The sequence below is a fragment of the Trachurus japonicus genome, chromosome 19, assembly GCF_045865225.1.
Source record: "Trachurus japonicus isolate A0001 chromosome 19, Traja_1.0".
Classification (NCBI taxonomy): Eukaryota; Metazoa; Chordata; class Actinopteri; order Carangiformes; family Carangidae; genus Trachurus; species Trachurus japonicus.
The window spans coordinates 12,903,473-12,923,477 of NC_140925.1; the positions used below are offsets into that span (position 1 = coordinate 12,903,473).

Here is a 20,005-nt window from a genome sequence, read left to right on the forward strand (position 1 = left end):
TGATGTAGAAAAATAAAAGAGGAGAGTATGTATCACCTCAGTGATCCAGAGAGGTTCACATGTACCACTCTCCACCTGGGCTAAGAGAGCTCAGCAGTGAAAGTTACAGTGACGGTAGTTGTTCATAAACTGAATAAAAATAGCCCTGTGGATTATGTGATACTCAGTTAGGCAGACACGGTGATTCAGAACCATTTAAAAGACCTGCGTCAACAACTGTCTGCTGTGGAGAGGGCCACGCTCACACACACACACACTGAGGGAGGAGAGGAAGCCGCATGATAAACCTGACCTTTCTAAGAATAATAAGACATGAAGCTGCTCACAGCAGAGGTGGAGGAACACCACCCTGGATGTGCATCATCACATTCACAGACTCGACCCAGAGCAGAGGTTTAGAATGGCAGACATGAATAATTGATTAATGAGCATCCTGTCCTGCTGTCTGTCTGTTCGTCTGTAATTCCAACACTTGTGTACAAGCACTTTTCTAAAGTGTGACTGATAACAGTGTTCACTGTTGAGTAAAGTAAGTAAATGTGCTCTGTAAAATATTTTGAGGTGTATATTTAAGCAATATATCACGACAGGCCGTGGTATAATGAGCATATACCACGGACTGGAGTGATATATTGCTTTTATAAAACGGTTACCAATAATGACAATATGAAAGAGGAATACGCAATCAATTTCATGTAGTTTTATTCAACCAGAAATACATATTATCCAATAGAATAGCCCCACTGTGAAAAAAATAGTCCCACCTCTCCGGACGTTAGCTCCAAGTAGCTCTGCATGTCGTCTTTTCCTCTGCTTTTTTTCAGGTGAAAGTCACTGCTCAATCCCCTCTACCATTGTTAACCCTCCCCGGAGGTGAAAGTTCACCTTAAACATGTGGATTCAACTACTTTAGTCCATTTTTTAACATTGTAAAAACACCGTCCTGTCTTTGGCTATGGACTGCAACAGTCCGTTGTCATGGATACATGACAACAACTTCCATTCATACCAGTCATACGTGCCTGACGTGTAGTGATAGCCTATGCTGTGATAAGGCTTTAGAATAGTAGCCGTGGTCATTATACCACGGTTAACAACCAATCAGATTGCCGGATTTCACCTTTCCGTTTTATAAGGGAACGTTATAACCTGGAGGACGTCCTGTCCACTGGCACAGTCCAGACTGCTCTGTTCTCTCTGAGATGCTCCGTTTACCATCAAACCCAGAGTGATCAACACATCATGTCCCTCTCCACATGTCCACTCCACTCCAAGCGGATTGCTCTGGAAAATTGCAGGTCACCCTGACTTAAAAAATCAGTGGAACAGTGTCACATTCATTTCATTTGAACAGGAGAGGTGTTTTGTGTGTATGCAACGGTTCTACATGGGACTCCAGGTCAGTAGGTACAGTTATATACAATATACTGTATATAGACGTATCCTTCTGCAAGTAAACCTACCACCTGAAGATCTGCTCAGAGGTGAAGTGGACAGCAGTGTGTGTGTGTGATGACTTCAGACATGCAACTGAGTTAAACCCAGCTCATCTGAAATATTGAGCAGTGCAGAGATCAGTGGGGAAACATCCTTTCACACAGAGAAAGTAGGTCATAGAGGTTTACACTCACACTCACTGTTTTACAATCATTATGTCAAAAGCAGACATGGATTGCCCATTCAAGTTCAGCTGTGAGGAAAATGCAACAGATTGAGATTCATGAAGAACTCAATATTTTCCAAGACCAGACCCAATGTAAAACAGAAACTGATCAGTGTTCTGCCTTCAAAGGTCCACTGTCTGCGCTGTACAAGGATGTGAACGTGGTTCATCCCTCTCTGCTGAACTGCCTGGACCCTCTGGAGAGTCAACAGATTCGAGAGCTGCTCCGAAGACTGGGAGTCCATGAACTGGAGCCTCAGGAGCTGTTGGAGCAGCACATCTACCCCTCCATACGCAACAACAAATGGAAGGTAGCACAATGGATTTACTGGATCCACTGGGTTTCCATCTCAGTCATTAAAATCTAATCTTGTAATAATTTATCTTAAATAATCATTTTTCTTCATCTTCATCACCATCAGTTGAAGCCTGAGGCGGTGGTGGTGAGCTACCTGGTTCTGATCAAGCAGCATTCCTCCTCCAGTCAGTACTCAGACGTTGCAGTACCTGTCCTGACCAACAACGGGTTGCTGTGTCCAGGACAGGACAGAGTGCATTTCTCTGAAGAGTATGGCAACATCAACCTGCTCCAGGAGCTGCCAGGTACAGAGGAACACACACACACACAACACAACAGCTGAAGAAACACAGTATTGCATGTTGCCTTTGTTCTCTTAAAGTTTGATATACAGCGTTTTAGAAGTTGTTAGGGTCATTGTTGTCAATTCCCTGTGGTGAGTGTGTGACATTTGGTAACATTAGCAACCAGTCCTTAGAAGTTAGACTCTGGTCTGTGGTCATTTGCTGCCCCCTCCAACTGACAAAAAGACAATTGGCTCTCCTTTGTTTTTAAAAAATAATACAGCTCAGTCTTTGTCTTTCTTTTAGGTTTAACAAAGTTTTGATTTAGTCTTGTATCCTGACACTTCCTCTTCCTCCACCAGGCTGTGACTGGATCTTACTAAGTCCATGCTACCTGCAGACCGATGGTGATGTAGCAGGATGGAGGGAGCTGTTCAGCAGACTGGGGGTCAGAGACGGCCTCATCATCCGCAAAGAGAAACGAACGCTCTCCGCTAAAGAACTGGTGAGGAGGGCGTCAGTGCACCATCACCTCAGTCACACTCAGTCACACTCGACTAAAGCTGCATCTGTCAGCGTAGACATGAACAGGCTGTGGATGTGTTATGTAAAGACACAGTATCTACTGGTTGCATGGACACCAGAGTCACACTCTGCTTCTGCACCAGAAAACAAACATGACTCATCACAGTGAGTTGGGTCGTCATTAGAGGATGAAGATATTAACAACGATGTCTAGGGAGATTAATATCTACCTTCAAGATGAGCAGAAGAGGAAGGTGTCAGAGACACATTGTTCATTCCTCTCTGTTTTACCCTGAGCCACAGATACAGGGCATTATGTGTGCATTTGTCCTGACACCATCAGTCACTGTGAGACATCTGCTGCCATCATTTAATGCTGGGTTAATGGATGGCAGGTATTCCCTGCTTTATAGAAACACAAGCCAGAGCAAAAAGTCTACATTCATGTATATTCATTCATCACTCATGTTACACAGTTTTGACCATAATTTATGTAACTCAAATGTCAAACAGGATAAAATATAGAAGCAAATACATTTAATATTCAAGAGTTCAAAGGCAAGGCAAGGCAATTTTATTTGTATAGCCCGTTTTTACAAACAGTTTGTCTCAAAGGGCTTTACATGGCATCATAACAACATCCTCTGTCCTTAGACCCTCACATCCACTGAGGAAAAACTCCCAGAAACCCTTTTAACAGGGAAAAATTGGAGAAACCTCAGGGTGAGAGACAGAGGAGGGATCCCTTACCCAGGACGGACAGATGTACAATAGATGTTGTATACAGACAAGAAAACAGTTTATAACACATAATATAATATGGAAAACATGGAAATGTTAACAAGAGCTGAGGAAGGAAGCTTCTGGTGGGAGAGGTTGGTGCAGAGAGATGGAGCTCCGGTGGATCTGTGGAAACACAGAGAGAGTGCGAGACACCAAAGGTCAACTTTATTTGACATTTTAATCACACTTGTTGCTACTGTTCAACACTGTGACTCAGGAGGGAATTACTGGAGCTTGTCTGGTTACTGGTGGAAACAGCCAACAGGAGCTGATTCTAGTGTTCATTTGAAATAACAAAAAAATGAGAAACTGACATGTTTCTGCTCCTGTAGCTGCTGTTTGTGCAAGAAACAGAGTCGCCTCTATTGAGAGACAACCTTTTGTCCTGATGTTAATGTGCCAAACCACAGACAAACTTTACAGGATGCTCCAAGGTCCTCAGTTGAAATCTTGTGATATTTCCCCTCCAGCACAATAAGGAACATGTACAGTAATCACCACTTCACTCTCAAAGTATTATGACTTTATTCTCCAACATTTATTTTTTCCTCTCAATGTTGCCCTAATAACCCACTGTACCATTATATAAGCGTCTGACATTCCACTGATGTCAGACGCAGGTTCTAGCATTGTAGCAGTGTGGAGGTCAGAGTTAAAACTGGCTGGTGTGTGGACAGAGATGCAGTCTAACCTTTATATGTACCACACTGAGCTGGTGAGTCATTCACACAGTTATCTCATCATGATGGGACTCGGCAGGTGTTTTATTGAATCTATTCAATAAAAAAAAATCCTGAATCCTCCTGCTCTTCCACCTCCCCCTCCTTCAGGCCAGCAGCCACTGGTCATCTGAAAGCACAATGTGGCACATCACCTCTGGAGACGGCTGTGTGCTTGATGACTACCCATGTGCAGAGTTTGAAGCCCTGGCCACAGCCCAGCTGTCGGACTCCGACCTCCGGCAGCAGAGGACCAGCTTACTGAAGCTGCTGGCCACCAACTGGGACACTGGGTAACACACACACACACACACACACACACACACACACACACACACACACACACACACACACACACACTGTCACAGTCACAGACACAGGCATGTTTCTCCCTGTTTGTCTGGTTATGTCCAATGAAATATCTCTTGCCAACTATTTCCTAAAACTGCAGCTACTCAGAAGACACCACACTTTTTAAAAAAAAATATTTTATTTGTGAGGGTTTTTTTTGCCTTTTTTAACAAACAGACATAACACACACAAAAGGAAGACGAAACAAAACAAAGAAACAGACCGACCAATTGAGAAGGTGACATACTGTAGGGACAATGAAAGAGTTAGTTTAAGAAAAATAATTAGGACATATCACCTATCCAGCCTTCTGGAGCTGTTAGGGGTCATTCACAAATCATCAGTGTTGACTGGATTATTTCTGTAAGGATAAAAGTAATGTGACAGTTCTACTACCGGGAGTCATTAACAGGACAGATTCAGACAGGACGCCACTGAGTTAACAGGTCCAGTTGACTAAAGTAGATTTCTCTTCAGAGCTTCTCAGTTTCTGATCGCTGAGCACGAGTAGCTCTGCTGAGTCCTGGATACTGTGCAGTGGGATGTGGGTCACACAGTCCTGACACTTTAATGACATGAAGATCACTGAGCTGCAGCTGAAGACGCAGAGTAATCGGTATCTCTGAGGTTATTTGACAGGGTGTAAAGAAGAGGTCACTGTGCAGCAGCAGCAACTATTCTGTTCCAACCCCGGCCTCTCTCTCTCTCTGTCCGTCAGACACCGCTACTCCCAGTACCTCACCGCCCGAGTGATCGACAGCAACAAAGACACCAACTCTTCCTTCTACCACTGCTTACGCTGTCTTGAGTGGCTGCCGGCCTATCGTCCACTGGAGGGAGGCAAGAGTGACAAGAAGTACCTCTGTCCCAACTCAGTCTACCTGCCATCAGAGGAGGTCACCAGCCTGCTGGGGACTCACGTTTACTACATCGACAGCGCTGACACAGACCTCGGTGACTTCAGCAGAGCTCTGGGTAAAGATGGGTCTCCTACGGTGGAGTTATTTATTTTTTGATTTATTTGATTAGGACATTGCATATTAATGTAAATATGCCGGAGTTAGCATAGTTGCTAATTCACATCCGTTGTCCTAAGGCAAGTCATAACATACAAACAATATACCAGTATACAAATAGATAAAACACAGTTTTACACCAAAAATAGGTCCCAATTCACATTAATTCGCATTAAGAGTCCATATAGAAAAATAGAAAGACAAAAAGTTACGTATGAGAGCAGGTCTGGCTTGCTACTAACCACTGTTTGAGGGTCTTTTTGAAAGTGGTGTAAGTGGCACAGTCTCTAACGTAAGCTGGTAATACATTCCAGGACTGTGTTCCTCTGATGGACACCACCATTTGACCAAATTTGGTTTTGCGCCGTTGTATGTCACAGTCACCTCTAGTTAGTGCTTTGGTGTTTATTCTAGAGGATTTTTTCTTTATGAAGTTCTGTAATGGTGGAGGGGCTAGACCGTTCAAAACCTTAAAGATTAGACAAACATCCAAAAACAGCTGAAAACTATCAAGGTCCAGATGTACAGGCGGTCTGTGACTGTCTTTTTCTTCCTTCAGGAATGAGACAAAGCGTCTCAGTGGAGTCTCTGATTTCCTACCTGAAGGAGTGGTGCACCGAACCCGAGGAGCAGACACAACCTGAGCAAGAGTCAGAGGGGGCCGGCTTCACCAGCACTGTTCAGCACATCCACAACATGTACACCTACCTGTACAAAAACTGTTCCCAGAGCAGCCTGAAGGAGCTGTTCCAGCACACCCCTGCAGTCTTCATAGAATACAAGAGGTACGACGTCAGCTCTTTGCACTTTGTTTCTCAGGTTCATGTCAAAATCTAAGCTCCTGAGTAAAACCTTGTCTTCCCCAGACGAGCCGACTGGTGCTCAGGACGCTTCTACCACCTGAAGGAGGTGTGTTGGAACGACACCACCTCCATGTTCCAGCGCTACAAAGATCTGACCAGATCAGACAGCAGCGTTCAGGAGCCCAAAGTCCTGGCTCCTTTCTACACCCATCTGGAGGGCATGAGGGACTTCTTCACCAGAGTATGCCACTCCATAGCTGCTCATTCTCTGTTACTGTAGCACAAGTCATTTCACTGCATTCTCACATGTGTTTGATTTGATGTGAGTTTGATTTATGCATTTGAACATGTAAAAGAAAGAAAAGATATTGTACTGTCAGATAGGTAAGAGACTCAGAGGGCTTATTTTACCTCAAGTAAAGAAAAGAAAAAAGTATAGCAGTAATACTAGTAATAAAAAGATAGAAAACAAACAGGAAAGGGGGTACAAATATTGTCCTTCATGATGGCAGAAACCAGCATAATGGAGATTTAGTCCGAGGAACCCAGATGGAGGTGTAGCATCGCACTGTATCCTGTTTGATTCAGGCATGTTGTTTCCTCTGGTTGCTATGGAGATGTGCAGATAAAACCGAGTGTCCACCAGTGCCACAAGGCCAGAATCTCCAGCAGTGACGTAGAAAGCCTCTGGCTACTTGTTCTGGAGTGCACAGCTCCCCGAGGGCTTTGTTGGACTTAGCCCTCGGGGTTATGAAAACACTCACAATCAACACCACTAAAAAACTCCCAGGGCAAATAGTGTGGCAGTATTTCAGAGTTAGTGTTAGTGAAAGAAGATGTGTTAAAAGAGAAAAGTTAAATAAGTTAAAATGTGCTTGTTGCCAAGAGCTAAGAAGCTGCTAGACTGCTTGCTGCGACCATAGCAATATCAGAGTGATTATTACTGGACAACATTTTTTGAAGAGACAATGGGGGGATGACATACTGGTTGGAAATCAAATCACCAATCGCCTGCTTTTAGGGCTTGGAGCCCGTAGGGGATGCTCTTATAATTGCCTGTTTTGAGCTAATGTGCATTTTACACATGTATCTGTTTGCTTCTCTTATATTTAGCTCCTTGGTGTGGAGCCCAGCCCCAGCATGAACCAGTATGTGGGTCTGATGGAGCTGATCTGCTCCTCGTCTCCCATACCAAGTGATGAAGTGCTACAGGATGTCTCAGTGCTGTACGCCAGACTTGGTAAGGACATGCAATCTGTTGTGTTGTGATATGTTATGATAGATTATGTTATGATATGATATGATATGATTTCCTCCACAACAGCTCAAAAATGTAAGAACAATGTGCCAGGAGAACAGGACAACACCTCTCAGTTCATACTTCTTAATCATGGTTACTGCTCCACTTTGAAGGGTAAGTGTACACACACACACACACACACACACACACACACACACACACACACCATGGTGCCATGGTATAAAGGGTGTAGCCAGGGTTGCATGCAGCTCTGGGAATTGTGGCATACAACAGGTAAGTGTGTGAATATACAAGTCCCAAATTAACTCTTTGACCACTCCAGCCACAACCACAACCTGAACAAGCTAAATAGAAAGAGACATTATACAGTATATGTACATTTGCAAAGGTTAACAGTTCTGTTGCGGTTCTGTGTTGTACTTGGAGAGGTCAGGCCCAGTCAGGTCATGTTACAGTACCCAGTCCTTTCCTGTCTGGCTGCGAGGCCTCCCTGTTTCTGGAGAAGGCTGCTGCTTTCTCTTATGCTCACCAATACAAAGTCAGCTGTTCCATGCTCGCTCTGCTGTGGATGAAGAAACTTAGATAATCCTAAACAGTTTGAGTGTTAGAGTCTGCTGTGAGCAGGCCTGCAGGAGAGGAGCTGGTTTTGCTGTCTGGTCCCACCTTGGTAGTCACCTGTCAAACAATGACTAACACTCACTGGCCCTTAATGTCTCTGGGGCAGGATCATCTCTAAGTGTGAATAGTTAGGGACACTGATGAACTATGTGCAGCTGACTTCCTGTATTCCTGTGTCCAGGTATGGTGTCTGATAAGAGGGTGTTCCCCACCAAGGAAAACACCTGGGTGAGTCTGGCATGCAAACCCATGATTGCTGACAACAGAGAGCTGGAGAAGATCTTCAAACCTCACAAGACGGTCTGTCTGCTCCACCTGCCGCCAGCTGAGAAGAAGGCTGCTCCCAGAGGGGGCAGGACTGGCAGCTCTGGTACTTGCTGCTACATATTACAGTTTTTCTCCATTGGTTTGGCTCAGTTCTTGAAATGGAAATGTATATTCTCAAAACTCTAAGATCATTTAGTAAACTAGTCTTACAGTTCAGCAGTTCACTCATGTGTCAAAACTAAACTCCCTTCTCATATAAGTAGTCTGTTTCCCCAAAATGCATCGTCTCTTTGGCATTGTGTGAGCACTGCAAGACAAAATGTTTAGATGTTTTGTCACTATGGCAGAGGACCATTGAAATGTCGCTCATGTCCACCTCTCCAGTCTGAGCCCAGTCCTTCATTGACAGTGGTTATTGTATGAGATTTTTGTCTAGATAACAGAATATAATTGTGTATAAAACTGGAAAAAAGGATTTTACGGTAAGAGTAGCCGACAAGGTTTGACATCACACAAGGAAAGGAAATTGTACCTATTGTTATTCACACACATAAAGTAACTTCCATACCTCAGAGTAAAAAGAAAATGTATACCACATAATATACTGTAATACAGTATTATACACTGAAATGATGCTGACATGTTTTGGAGAGAACAACCATTAGACTGAGAATCAACAATCAGTTTAGATCAACAAGATCTACTCACTTGGGAATTGTGCTAACTGTAGGCTACCTGTACTTAATCATTTACAAAGATGTACTGAGACATTTGCAATTTGATGAACTGAATGAGAAATTCAATTCTGTTGTGAACACTTTGCCAAGTGGTTTGGAGGTTTGTCCATGGTGTTTTGAGAATGTAATTTCTGTTTCAAGAAATGAGCCAAACCAATGGAGAAAAACATTAACACAGTTTGATTATTCTGAGTAGAAATAATTAAACAGAGAAATACAAATATATTTGTGTCCCATAGTCCCAGGAGAACGACCAAACACTGCCTTCCAAGAGAAGGACCGATCCTTATTTCTGGAAATCTGTGGCATCCGTCCTCTGTCTCACTGCGTCAAGACGGAGCCTCTGACTGAGAACCTGAGGCCCTGTCACGCCATGCAGGCCATGGTGCGCTCTGTCGTCCCCTACATCCAGAGGTTCCTCTACCACCACGAGGAGCTGGCTGATGTCTACTCAGATCTGATCAACAACAACATCAGAGAGAAGATCAAACGTCTTTACTTCGCACAGGTATAGCACTCACAGCTTCTTGGTCCAGAGCAGGTTTTTGGACCTGGAGGTTGTTTCCTGTTTGATCAAGCAGAATTTCTAACTCTGTGTGTAATTAGCATCTGAGTAACTCAGTGCAGTTAGTGTTTTGGATCTCTGTGTTGTCTGATCTGGTGTCACTTCTGTCCGTTCCCAGGTGGGTAAGCTGTACATCCGCTACCAGCTGGATGTGGTTGACAGTGACGAACCAGTGGTGGAGCTGCAGGACGTCATCTGTCTGCTGAGGGATGAGAAGGAGCTCTACATCCAGAAGGATCACCTTTCCTCCAAGCTGGACATCTGCAGGTCTGATTTCTGAGGCCTAGTGAATTTCCCTTTGGGGATTAATACAGTCATTCTTATTTTATTCATATTCTTTACTGTCTCAGTGTGTCAGTCCAACAAAACATTCAAGTTCATTGAGAAAACATGGTATTTTCCCACAGTGCCATTCTTCTAACTATAGAAAGTACTTGCACCAGGTGATGTTTGTTTGTTTAGAATGAAGATATTACAGTTAATCAGAGTGTAGAGAAATTATCATTAATTAACCAAAGCTAGTTAAAGATCGGTCTCTGAGAACTGAGACAGAAATGTGACTGGAGTAGTGGCTCTCAACCTGGGGGTGGGGGCAAGATTATTTTGGGGTTTACAGGACAGTTTTCAGAGTCCGCCTCAGAGCAGTTAGTCACTGGTTTGACTCCCGATATATCATTCCCCTGCTTCTGTCTCTCTTCACTGACCTGTCCAGAGAGGCCAGAAATGTCCAACAATAACTTTAAAAGAAGAAAACGAAACATTCCTTGAAATTTATGATGAATGTAACTTATATACATAAACTCATTAAAACTGTCCACAAGGAAGAGAATCAAATTCATATGAAGACACTTTTCTTAAAGAAGCGTGCTGAAGTCATTTGGGTGTTATTGATGATGCTACAGATCTTGGACCAGTAACGGCCCAACACTCAAGAAATCATGAAGCTGAACAAAGGAACTGATGATCTGATGCTCGTGTTTGTCCTTTGTGTTATCATGCACCACTTTCTAATCCTGCACGTGTGTGTGTGTGTTTGTTTCAGGGAGCTGGTGAAAATGTTCTGCACTGAGAGCAACCACAGGAAAGAGCTGACGCATTTCCTGACCGCGCTGGTCACTACACTGGATGTAAATGATATATGATCACTAATCCATACCCTGTCCCTCTCCATCACAAACTCAACTCACACACGAACACACACACACACACTGCTGCCACCACAGAGCTGAGCCTATCAGAAACTAATAGGCTGTTTCCCTGGAGGGAGTCACATTTATCTGCCTGCTCTCCCTCATCTCCGTCACACAGACCCAGGGTCAGAGGTTAAAATAGCTGTAGTTGTGTCGTATCATCAGTGTCAGAATCTGGGTGAGGCTCAGTTGACTCATTTAAGATTTTAATGAAGAGATTGTGCAACATGACAGATGTTTAATACACTGGAGTCCGATGATGTGACGCTCATTACATCCACTTCTATCTGGTAATTACTGTAACTGGACGAGTGTCATTGGACATTTGGACCACATCGTGTTGATCCTATTGATCAAACAAAGTCACTGGCAGGACGGGTTAATGAGGTCATCAACATTTTATCCAGAGGATCTGAGAGGAGGAGCTAAAAATGTCCTCACATCTGGTCTTCTGGTGTAACCACTAACCAGACAGTGTGTCAAAACATGGAGTAGTCATGCATTGTCGGTGTGTTGCCTGCAGCACATTCAGATCCATGTCCGTGTAGTCCCGGGAGGCTTGTGAAAAACGTTTAATTCTTAAATATGAAACACACATGTAATGTCTGGCATCACAACAAGGTCATAAACTGTGTGTGTGTGTGTGTGTGTGTGTGCAGGACCAAGGAGCTCTGAAGAGACTGCTGCAGAAAGAGGACATCAGAGAGCTGCCCAGAGAGGAGGAGCAGTGGGAGGTGCCCGAGCCCCCCAGACCAGAGCTGAGCCTGGAGAGAGGTACGGAGCTGTTATTCCCATCTCTGCACGCATGAACCCCCAGGTCAAATGTATGGTGGGAATGGTTTTGACAGGGAGGAAAAGTGCATGGGAACAAAATATGTTGTCACTGGTTCTGCGGCATTGGTCTGGCTGTAGTGTCACATCTTAGGTCAGTTGGACCCAAAGGCAAAACTCACAGACAGACCTGGCTCAGCTCCAGAATTAGTTAAACAAAGAAAAAACACAAACTAGTCTGAAGGGGAGAGATCAAAGCAGTCAGCTAGAAGATAAAACAAACACAACAAGCTGCTGGTGGTGACATGAGTAAACTCTCCATCTTCACCAAACAGACGAGGCTAAAGTCATTCTACATGGTGATATTATTACGGACTACATCCATCAAAAGACCTAAAACCATCCCATGTAGTTTGTCTCTCTGTCTCCTCCCTGGAATAAACTTTGTTCAGGAGGAAACTGTTTCTGTTTGTTGTGGAGTGATCTATATTTGGTGCTGTGGTGACTGTCCAGCTGCAGAGAGGAGCGGTCCAGATCAACCACAGTATGACAGTATGTCTGTTCATTTAATCAGGGCAGCAGAGTCATCCTAATGTGGCTCACAGTTTAATCAGTTTAAACTACTCGCTGAAGATAAACAGACTCACAGGATAAGGCCGGTTATATTATATTTGATTGACTGAATCTTCCCAGACACATACAATACTTCATCTTGCTACTGTCAGCACACTACAACCAGTCTCCAACATAACACACACACACACATGAAGTAAAAACGACGGTTCACAGTTTTTAAAACCTCAACTAACCTGTCATTGGTTCAGTGCAGTTCAAGGTGGAAACATCAAAACATCAAAAGGATGTCTGTTACATCTTCAGTAAGAAGCTTGAGAAGCAGAGACAGGACTGATGTGTCTGCAGCTCAGTGCTGATGCAGAGAATCATCTTGTGACTGTAACTGTGACATAACTGAGCCTGAGACGAATCCTAAACATCTGCTGTTTCTGCAGCTCTCTGTCACATCTGCCCCGATTTCCGCCGTTTCATAACACACACACACACACACACACACACACACACACACACACACACACACACACACACAGACCAAATTACTACTGAGCAGCTTGCGGCTCTGCTCCACGGATCTAAAAACAGCTTGCACTGACAATTAAAGGTAACAAACCTACTCCTAAAACTATAGGGATTATGGCAATGAGCCAATTTGCCAAAATGTTGAACTATCCCTTTAACTCAATATTGTTCACTGTTGGTGAGTGCACTATAAAAGAGCAGCTGAGAGTGAGAGGACAAGATTCCTCACTGGAGCAGAGCACACACACTCTCACACACATTACCAAGGATTAATATGATCAAAAGACTTATTTGTTACAGAATATGTGAGAAGATTGATTTTTGTGTCTCAGCTGTTAACCTCTCCTCTCCTTCGTTGGTTTTTAATTCTGGTCTTCAGTGATGTCGAGGAGTTACTCCTCCGTCAGTTCCCTGGCGGAGCCGGACCACCCTGCACCACAGACGGATGGGGAGGAGACGCTGGTCTGCTGGCCTCCTAAAGCCTCCATGCAGAACACAGGAGCCAGTCGATCAGGTACTCACACAGTGATCACAATAAAGGAAGAAATGAAATGAAACTACATTTCCCATGACTCACAGCGTCTGTGTGCTAACAGGTCAGCCAGGTGGAGGCGTGGTAGACGCTGTCATGAAGATGTGGCCTCCTCCTGCTGGGCCCAAAGATCGGGACCCGGAGAGAGAGGCTCGGTCCACAGAGGGCAGCCACGTCGCCCCCCAGAGTCCCTGCAGCTCTGAGGGAAACCAGCCGCTCAGGACCAGCAGACCGCCAGACCAGCCCCTCCCTCACAGAGCCGTCAGCCAACAAGACCCCCCTCAGCCTGCTGCTGTGGCCTCCAGCACCCCCACCTCACAACCACCTCCAGGTTACACATTTAAACACTACCTGTCTACACGCTACAGGGGACATTGAACAGACAGCTGCACCGAGCAGGGCTTCTGTATTTTTTATAGCTCAAATACCTGTGTAGGGATGAGCACATAGTGGCTAACATTAACACTGATCACATCCTATAATCAACCTGACAGCTGGCTGGGCCTAGCAGAGAGCTTTCATTGTTTTGTTGTGATGTCATAAAGTCACATAAGTCCTGACGACTGGTTTTAAAGGGGACATGTTATGGAAATATCACTTTTTGGGTGTTTGTTTTGCCTTCCGGTCCCAAAATGTGTGAATTAACAAAAAAATCGGTAATTTTCAGGCTCCAGAGGTTAAAATCCATGCGGTTTTACGAGCTGTTCTCTCAGTTGTCTGGCAATGATGTCATTAGTTTTTTTTAAATTTGCATAACACCACCCCTACCTGGTACCAGTAGAAGGGGTGGGGCAAGCAGTGGTTAATTTGCATTTAAAGGGACAGGCACTGAAACCAGCCGTTCTGAACAGGGCTGTTTTGAGAGGATGAAAAGAGCTGTGATGTTTGATCCTTGGGGTATTTTGACCAAAGCATGTCACAGACATGTCTTTAAGACACCTGGGAACTATTTTAATTTGTGGAAAAGGAGCATAATATGTCTCCTTTAACAACCCTCCCCTCATCAACCTGACAGCTGAGAGCTTTCATTGTTTTGTTGTGATGTCATAAAGTCACTGACGACTGGTTTTAAGGTTTAAGGTTTCAGTTTGTGAATACAGGCTGGGTGTTTTTCAGTGTGTACTAAGGCTTTAGTGCTTTCACAGTATTAATATAGAACCTAGGGCTGCTTTATAATCAAAGAAGACATGAACATCTACCTTTATGTTCCACGGAGCTGCTGGTGACAGATCGGCTCATCCAGTTTTATCTGCAGTGTGACAGAGCAGGGATCCTCTGTAGTTAGTAACATGAGTCCTTCCTCCTCCTCCTCTGTCTGGCAGGATACAACAAGCAGAATGGAACCAGTGAGTCTGACAGAGAGGAGCGTCTCCCACATCCCACACCAGCACCGAGGCCTCCACCTGCACAGCCCGCTGACGGCGTCGGAGAGCAGCCTCCTCCCAGCAGCCTGTAGGCTCCTCCCCTCCTCCCACACACTCTCTCAAGTCTCAGGTTTTTATTTGAAGAACACTTGCTGATTTTTTATTTAATCTATAATCCCACTCTTTCTCAGTGTCGTCCCTGAGGCCGTGCTGCTTTCCAGTAAGTTCCAGGGGACCGCGGACACTCAGCGTCCCCCTCTGAACCTGGACTTCCCCATGTGGACCAAGCTTCCCCAGGCCACGCTGGAGGACATGAAGCTCACCTGCCAGATCCCCAGCACCGTCAGTAACACCCGCCACATAGATATATATACTGACTAGATGCCGCGTTCCCAGGCAGCTCTACTGAGTGGAATACGTCAACGCGGCCGCCATCTTGGTCCGGGGGAAGCCGTGTCTACTTACTGCGTTAGTCAACAGAGGCAGAGGTCTATCAACGATTAAAATCGCCATAACTCACTGAATATTCAACCGATTTTCAAGCTGTTTGGTTTATTATAAATGTCAGACATATATTTATGATACAACAACAATTTTAATTTTAAATGTATTAAACATACACTTACATACTCAGACACACACCCACATGCATAAATACACTAACATTTGTTCAACAAGGGTCTGACCGGGTCTGACTGCTTGTCAGACGTATATATGTCTATGGTCAGAAACCCCGGACCAAGATGGCGGCGCTATTGACGTACGCTGAGAAGCAGAAGGCGGCATCTAGTCAGTATATATCTATGCACCCGCCAGATGTGTTGGTTTCCCATTAGCCCAGGGTTGGCCTGCTAGTGCTAACTGCTGTTCTCCTTGCAGGTGGTGTTATCAGATGACACCATGGATTTGGCGGGGATCGGCGAGTGGGGAGAGCAGCTGGTCAACTCCTTCCTGTGCGACTGGAGGGACAGCGGTGACGCCGGATGCCCCGCCCACGTCGAGTGGTGCAACCGGGTTGGAGAGAGCGGCCAGCCCTACGACTTCAAGCTCACCTTCGGAGCTGGAGGAGGGGCGGAGGTGGTGTACGTGGAGGTCAAGTCCACTATAAAGAAGGAGAAGTCGTTCATCCAGCTCTCTGCCAACGAGCTGGACCTGGCTCTGAGGGAGAAGGAGCGCTACCACATCTTCAGAGTGTACAGCGCCGGAGATGCTCACAACGTCCGACTGTGTCGCATCCAGAACCTGGCGCAGCATCTTCACACTAAAGACCTGGCTCTGTACCTGTTCGTCTGAGAGTCAGCTGTAGGATATTTGCACTATAGTGACGGGTTCAGTGTTTTATTATCGTTTTTAACTTTACCCTAACTGCACTGGTTTAGATTCTTTTAATTGATGTACTGTACTGTACTGCATCTTTATTTTGCACATTCCTTTTTTCGTTTTTCTGTCCAAAACCTGTTTTTTATTGCCAATGAACTTGACACAGATGTATGTTTTCTAGTCTGTGTACTGTTTTAAAAGGGTCAGTTACAGTTAACATAATGTTTTTTAGCCTTTTTTAATTCCTCTATTATAATGGTTCTTCAGCATTCCTTCAAAATAAAAAACAAAACAAAAAACAAAACATTTGAACTGAATATGTGTGACTTTGCCTCATGTGTGAACAGAGATGCTGCTGCTCTGTTCTCTAGACTCCCATCATTCCTGCTTGACACTGCCACAGGGAGCAGGCTGATGCTCCTCCACTACTCCTACTGTACTGACAGGAAAACTGTACTAGAGTTTACACATCAGTGTTCAGAGAAGAGGGTGTCAGTCCAGTTCAAGCCTGAACCACACACAGAAAGCTGCAGAACCAGACACATTTAGTTTTAGTTCTGGTAGAGAAAGGTCAAAGTTCAAGGTCATGAAGACTTTGTGAACATGATATCTGCAAAACACAACTTTACATTTTGTCCACAAACATTTGCCTGGACAAACTGATGAGATTTTGGTGGTGAAAGGTCAAAGGTGATGACAATTAACTTCCCACCTGAACACACCTTGGAGGAAAGCCTGTCACATGTGGTACAAACTTTTACTTGGACTCAAACTGATCAGGTTTTGGTGATCAGTGGTCAAAGTCACTCCTGGCCTCACAAAACACTTTGCTGCCATTGATAAAACCTTTATAAAACAATCGTGACAAAATTTCACAAACTACCAGTTCCAGTACCAGATCTGTATACTGGACTGGTTGAGACCTGCATCACTCTTAGACCTGAACCACTGTGGACTCTCACCAGTTTAGACCTGCACCAGTAAAGACCCGCATAGGTTCAGAGACCTGCACCAGTTAAAACCTGGTCGTTCAGACCTACACCGCTGTAGCGCTAGTGGACGGACCTTATCACCGCACCTCCTTTGTTTCCGACAGTTCCTGAAGGCAGCATAGTCTGTACGGAGACAGCGGGCAGCGGCTGCTCCCGGCGGAGCGGCGCTGCGATTGGTCAGAGCGGTGAGAAGGGGGAGGGCTCTGCTGCCCCCTCCCCTCCCCTCCCCTCTCCTCCTAGAGGGCAGAGCGATGCGGAGACAATAGGACGCAGAGTCGGAGGAGGCTGCAGGATGCTCGGCTTCACTTCCACACTCACACGGAGGCTCGGAGGTTTCTAACAGGACCAACACCCCCATCACCCCCACCCCGGCTTACCTGCTGTTAGTATGAGCTCATCTGGTCCTGCGGGTCCAGCGGCATCCCGGGCTGAAAGGGCGGACTCCACAGCCTCCATATGGGAACCGACTGACGGGTGAGTACCGGAACCGACCCGGGATGACAACCTGAACCTGAAGCTGATCCTGGACCAGCAGCAGCGGGCAGCGAGCAGAGCAGACTGCCACTGTGTGTGACTGTGTGTTTGTCAGTGCAGGGTCGACTGGGCCCGTTACCTTCAGTGCAGCAACACACACACTGACAACAAAGCTGCTCCTTCACTCAGTGTGTGTGTGTGTGTGTGTGTGTGTGTGTGGTGTGATCGCATTTTTCTAAAGGAAATTACACATTGTTTACAGTGTGTGTGTGTCTGTGTGTGTTATGTTGATGACAATCCTGCACCTCAAACACACCGACTGTGTTTTGGGGGCAGCCATAACTGCAGCAGATTGTGTGTGTGTGTGTGTGTGTGTGTGTGTGTGTGTGTGTGTGTGTGTGTTTGTGTGTGTTTGTGTGTGTGATGTAAGGACACAGCAGGTGTGAGCTTCATGACTTACATCCTGCCCTGTGGATGCAGGTTTGCAGCCATGTTCGTGAGTGATGGTAAAAGGATGAAGTGTTGTCTCCATGGTGATGATGCGCTGTTGTCTGTTTCCATTTCTGGGTTGTTCAACAGAGGTCAGAGTTCCTGCTGTGTGTGTATCCAGCTGCTTGACACATAAACACACACTCACCATGAGACACAGATCACAATTTAGGTCACACTGACGTCTGGTGGCCGGCAGCCGGTGTCAGGCTCTGCAGTACAAGAACAATATGTGATCGTATCCCACATCGTAACCAGTATACAGCACAGTACAGATGTTCAAATCAAATCAAATCAAATCAAATCAAATAAACTTTATTTGTCCCACCAGGGGAAATTTGTCTCGGGCAAGGGAGTTATGACAGCTGCCATGTACATAAACATCCATACAGTAAAACATCCATACAAAATATATTCTAATATAGCCTCAATACACCAGAAACAAAGGCAAACAAATCCAAGAGAAGAGAGAGAAAGAAAGTGCGGGGTGCAATAAATAGAGTAAAATACTTATGATGCAAATTCAAATAAAAACATAGGCCTACTAAAAAAAAAAAAAAAAAAGCTAAAAGAAAGAGCAAGGGATGTTGGTATAAGCCAGCAGGTGGACAGGCAAACCGGATATAATTGATATGATTGACTGATTGATGGGTTCAGAGTTAAATACACTGAGCAATACTTTTCTTTCAAACTACAGAATTGTTTTCCTCAAATATATTTCTACCCAGCCTTTCTCCTTGAGATTTTCCATTAATTGGACATGAACCTGGTCAGCTCCTGTGTGTTGTATTCTGGTAGCTACACCAGTCAGGAGCCAGTTTTGACTTTTTGCAGCTGTGAGGAGAATCTTGACCAAGTATTGATCTGTTATTTACATGTTTCCTTCCAAACGGCCCAAGTATAAAAGCAGAGAGTGTGGAGGGATTTCATTACACAGACCTGGACCTGACTCACATCTGAATGGAAACAATCCCAGACATGTTATATTTTTATATGTGTGAGATTTGGTTCCATGTGGTTACATAATCTCCAGCATGGCTGCTAAATTAGATCTGTTTACCTTAAAATCTCAGATTTGTTTTTTCCAGATAGATTCTCATCTTTGTGTTTGAGTGTTTTCTCCACATATCCTTTCGGGGTTCTCTTCATTCAGCTCTTTTTCCATTTAACCTCAACATACTGTATAGTGTTGAATCATTTCTAGATTCCATCAAGCACAACTACAGGACTGACAGACACAGTAACAGTCACAGTATGCTTGTACAAATAAGCTCTATGGCAGGAGGTATTGTGTTTTAATTTTCTTAATTTTTTTATGTAATAGTCTCCTTTTTGTAAATATTGAAATAAATCTCCATTTGTAAGGTCATAATTTTTTTTTAGATCATGAAATGTTCTCATTTCACCCTTTGGAATAAGCATGCTCTTTTCCCCACTGCTTGTTTTAATTGGGTATTTGACTGTGGACATTTCAGTATCTCTCTATTATGTCCACATAATCTATACCATACCAGTACTCATGTTCACTGTAAATAAGAGCTCAGGTGGTAATTTTGAACACTCCTAGCCACCAGTGATAAAATGTCAAATATACCAACACTACAGTGTATTAGCTCTGAAGCTACAGCCTGGGATTTAGTTTATCATAGTATAGAGTGGTGCAGGGATGTATTGTAGTCAACCCTGAAGTGAGCATCACACTGGTTCACTCCACAAACATTTATCCATCCATCAGCTATAGGCCTACCACTGTCAGGGGCCTGACACTGTCTTTTTGATCACCATGGTCACATGACTTCAGCGTCACCACCACTGAACTTCAACTGAGTTTAAGGGGATATTTCAACATTTTTGGCAAATTCACCTATTACCATAATCCCTATAGTTT

At 44.6% G+C, this 20,005-nt stretch overlaps 2 protein-coding genes across 4 annotated transcripts in view; both read left to right on the plus strand.

Annotated features, from left to right (window-relative positions):
* LOC146967562 (uncharacterized) overlaps positions 1-16,447 on the plus strand; it is a 39,647-nt gene extending 23,200 nt beyond the window's left edge. For both annotated transcript variants that reach the window (XM_085762491.1, XM_085762492.1), the window contains 19 exons: positions 1,793-1,974; positions 2,086-2,266; positions 2,608-2,750; positions 4,384-4,565; positions 5,342-5,598; positions 6,199-6,424; positions 6,506-6,683; positions 7,556-7,682; positions 7,767-7,856; positions 8,503-8,691; positions 9,565-9,833; positions 10,009-10,157; positions 10,933-11,017; positions 11,740-11,854; positions 13,326-13,460; positions 13,543-13,809; positions 14,801-14,930; positions 15,034-15,184; positions 15,722-16,447. In XM_085762491.1, the coding sequence (XP_085618617.1) occupies positions 1,793-1,974; positions 2,086-2,266; positions 2,608-2,750; positions 4,384-4,565; positions 5,342-5,598; positions 6,199-6,424; positions 6,506-6,683; positions 7,556-7,682; positions 7,767-7,856; positions 8,503-8,691; positions 9,565-9,833; positions 10,009-10,157; positions 10,933-11,017; positions 11,740-11,854; positions 13,326-13,460; positions 13,543-13,809; positions 14,801-14,930; positions 15,034-15,184; positions 15,722-16,135 (3,470 nt within the window). In that variant the 3' untranslated portion in view covers positions 16,136-16,447. The remainder of the gene's footprint in view (positions 1-1,792; positions 1,975-2,085; positions 2,267-2,607; positions 2,751-4,383; positions 4,566-5,341; positions 5,599-6,198; positions 6,425-6,505; positions 6,684-7,555; positions 7,683-7,766; positions 7,857-8,502; positions 8,692-9,564; positions 9,834-10,008; positions 10,158-10,932; positions 11,018-11,739; positions 11,855-13,325; positions 13,461-13,542; positions 13,810-14,800; positions 14,931-15,033; positions 15,185-15,721) is intronic.
* Positions 16,448-17,405: 958 nt separating this feature from the next.
* Positions 17,406-20,005, plus strand: part of bsk146 (brain specific kinase 146) — an 8,648-nt gene continuing 6,048 nt past the window's right edge. Inside the window, exon 1 of one of the 2 annotated variants that reach the window (XM_085761707.1) lies at positions 17,406-17,632. The gene's annotated coding sequence lies outside the window, so the exon portion shown is untranslated. The remainder of the gene's footprint in view (positions 17,633-20,005) is intronic. The other variant, XM_085761708.1, reaches the window with a different exon arrangement.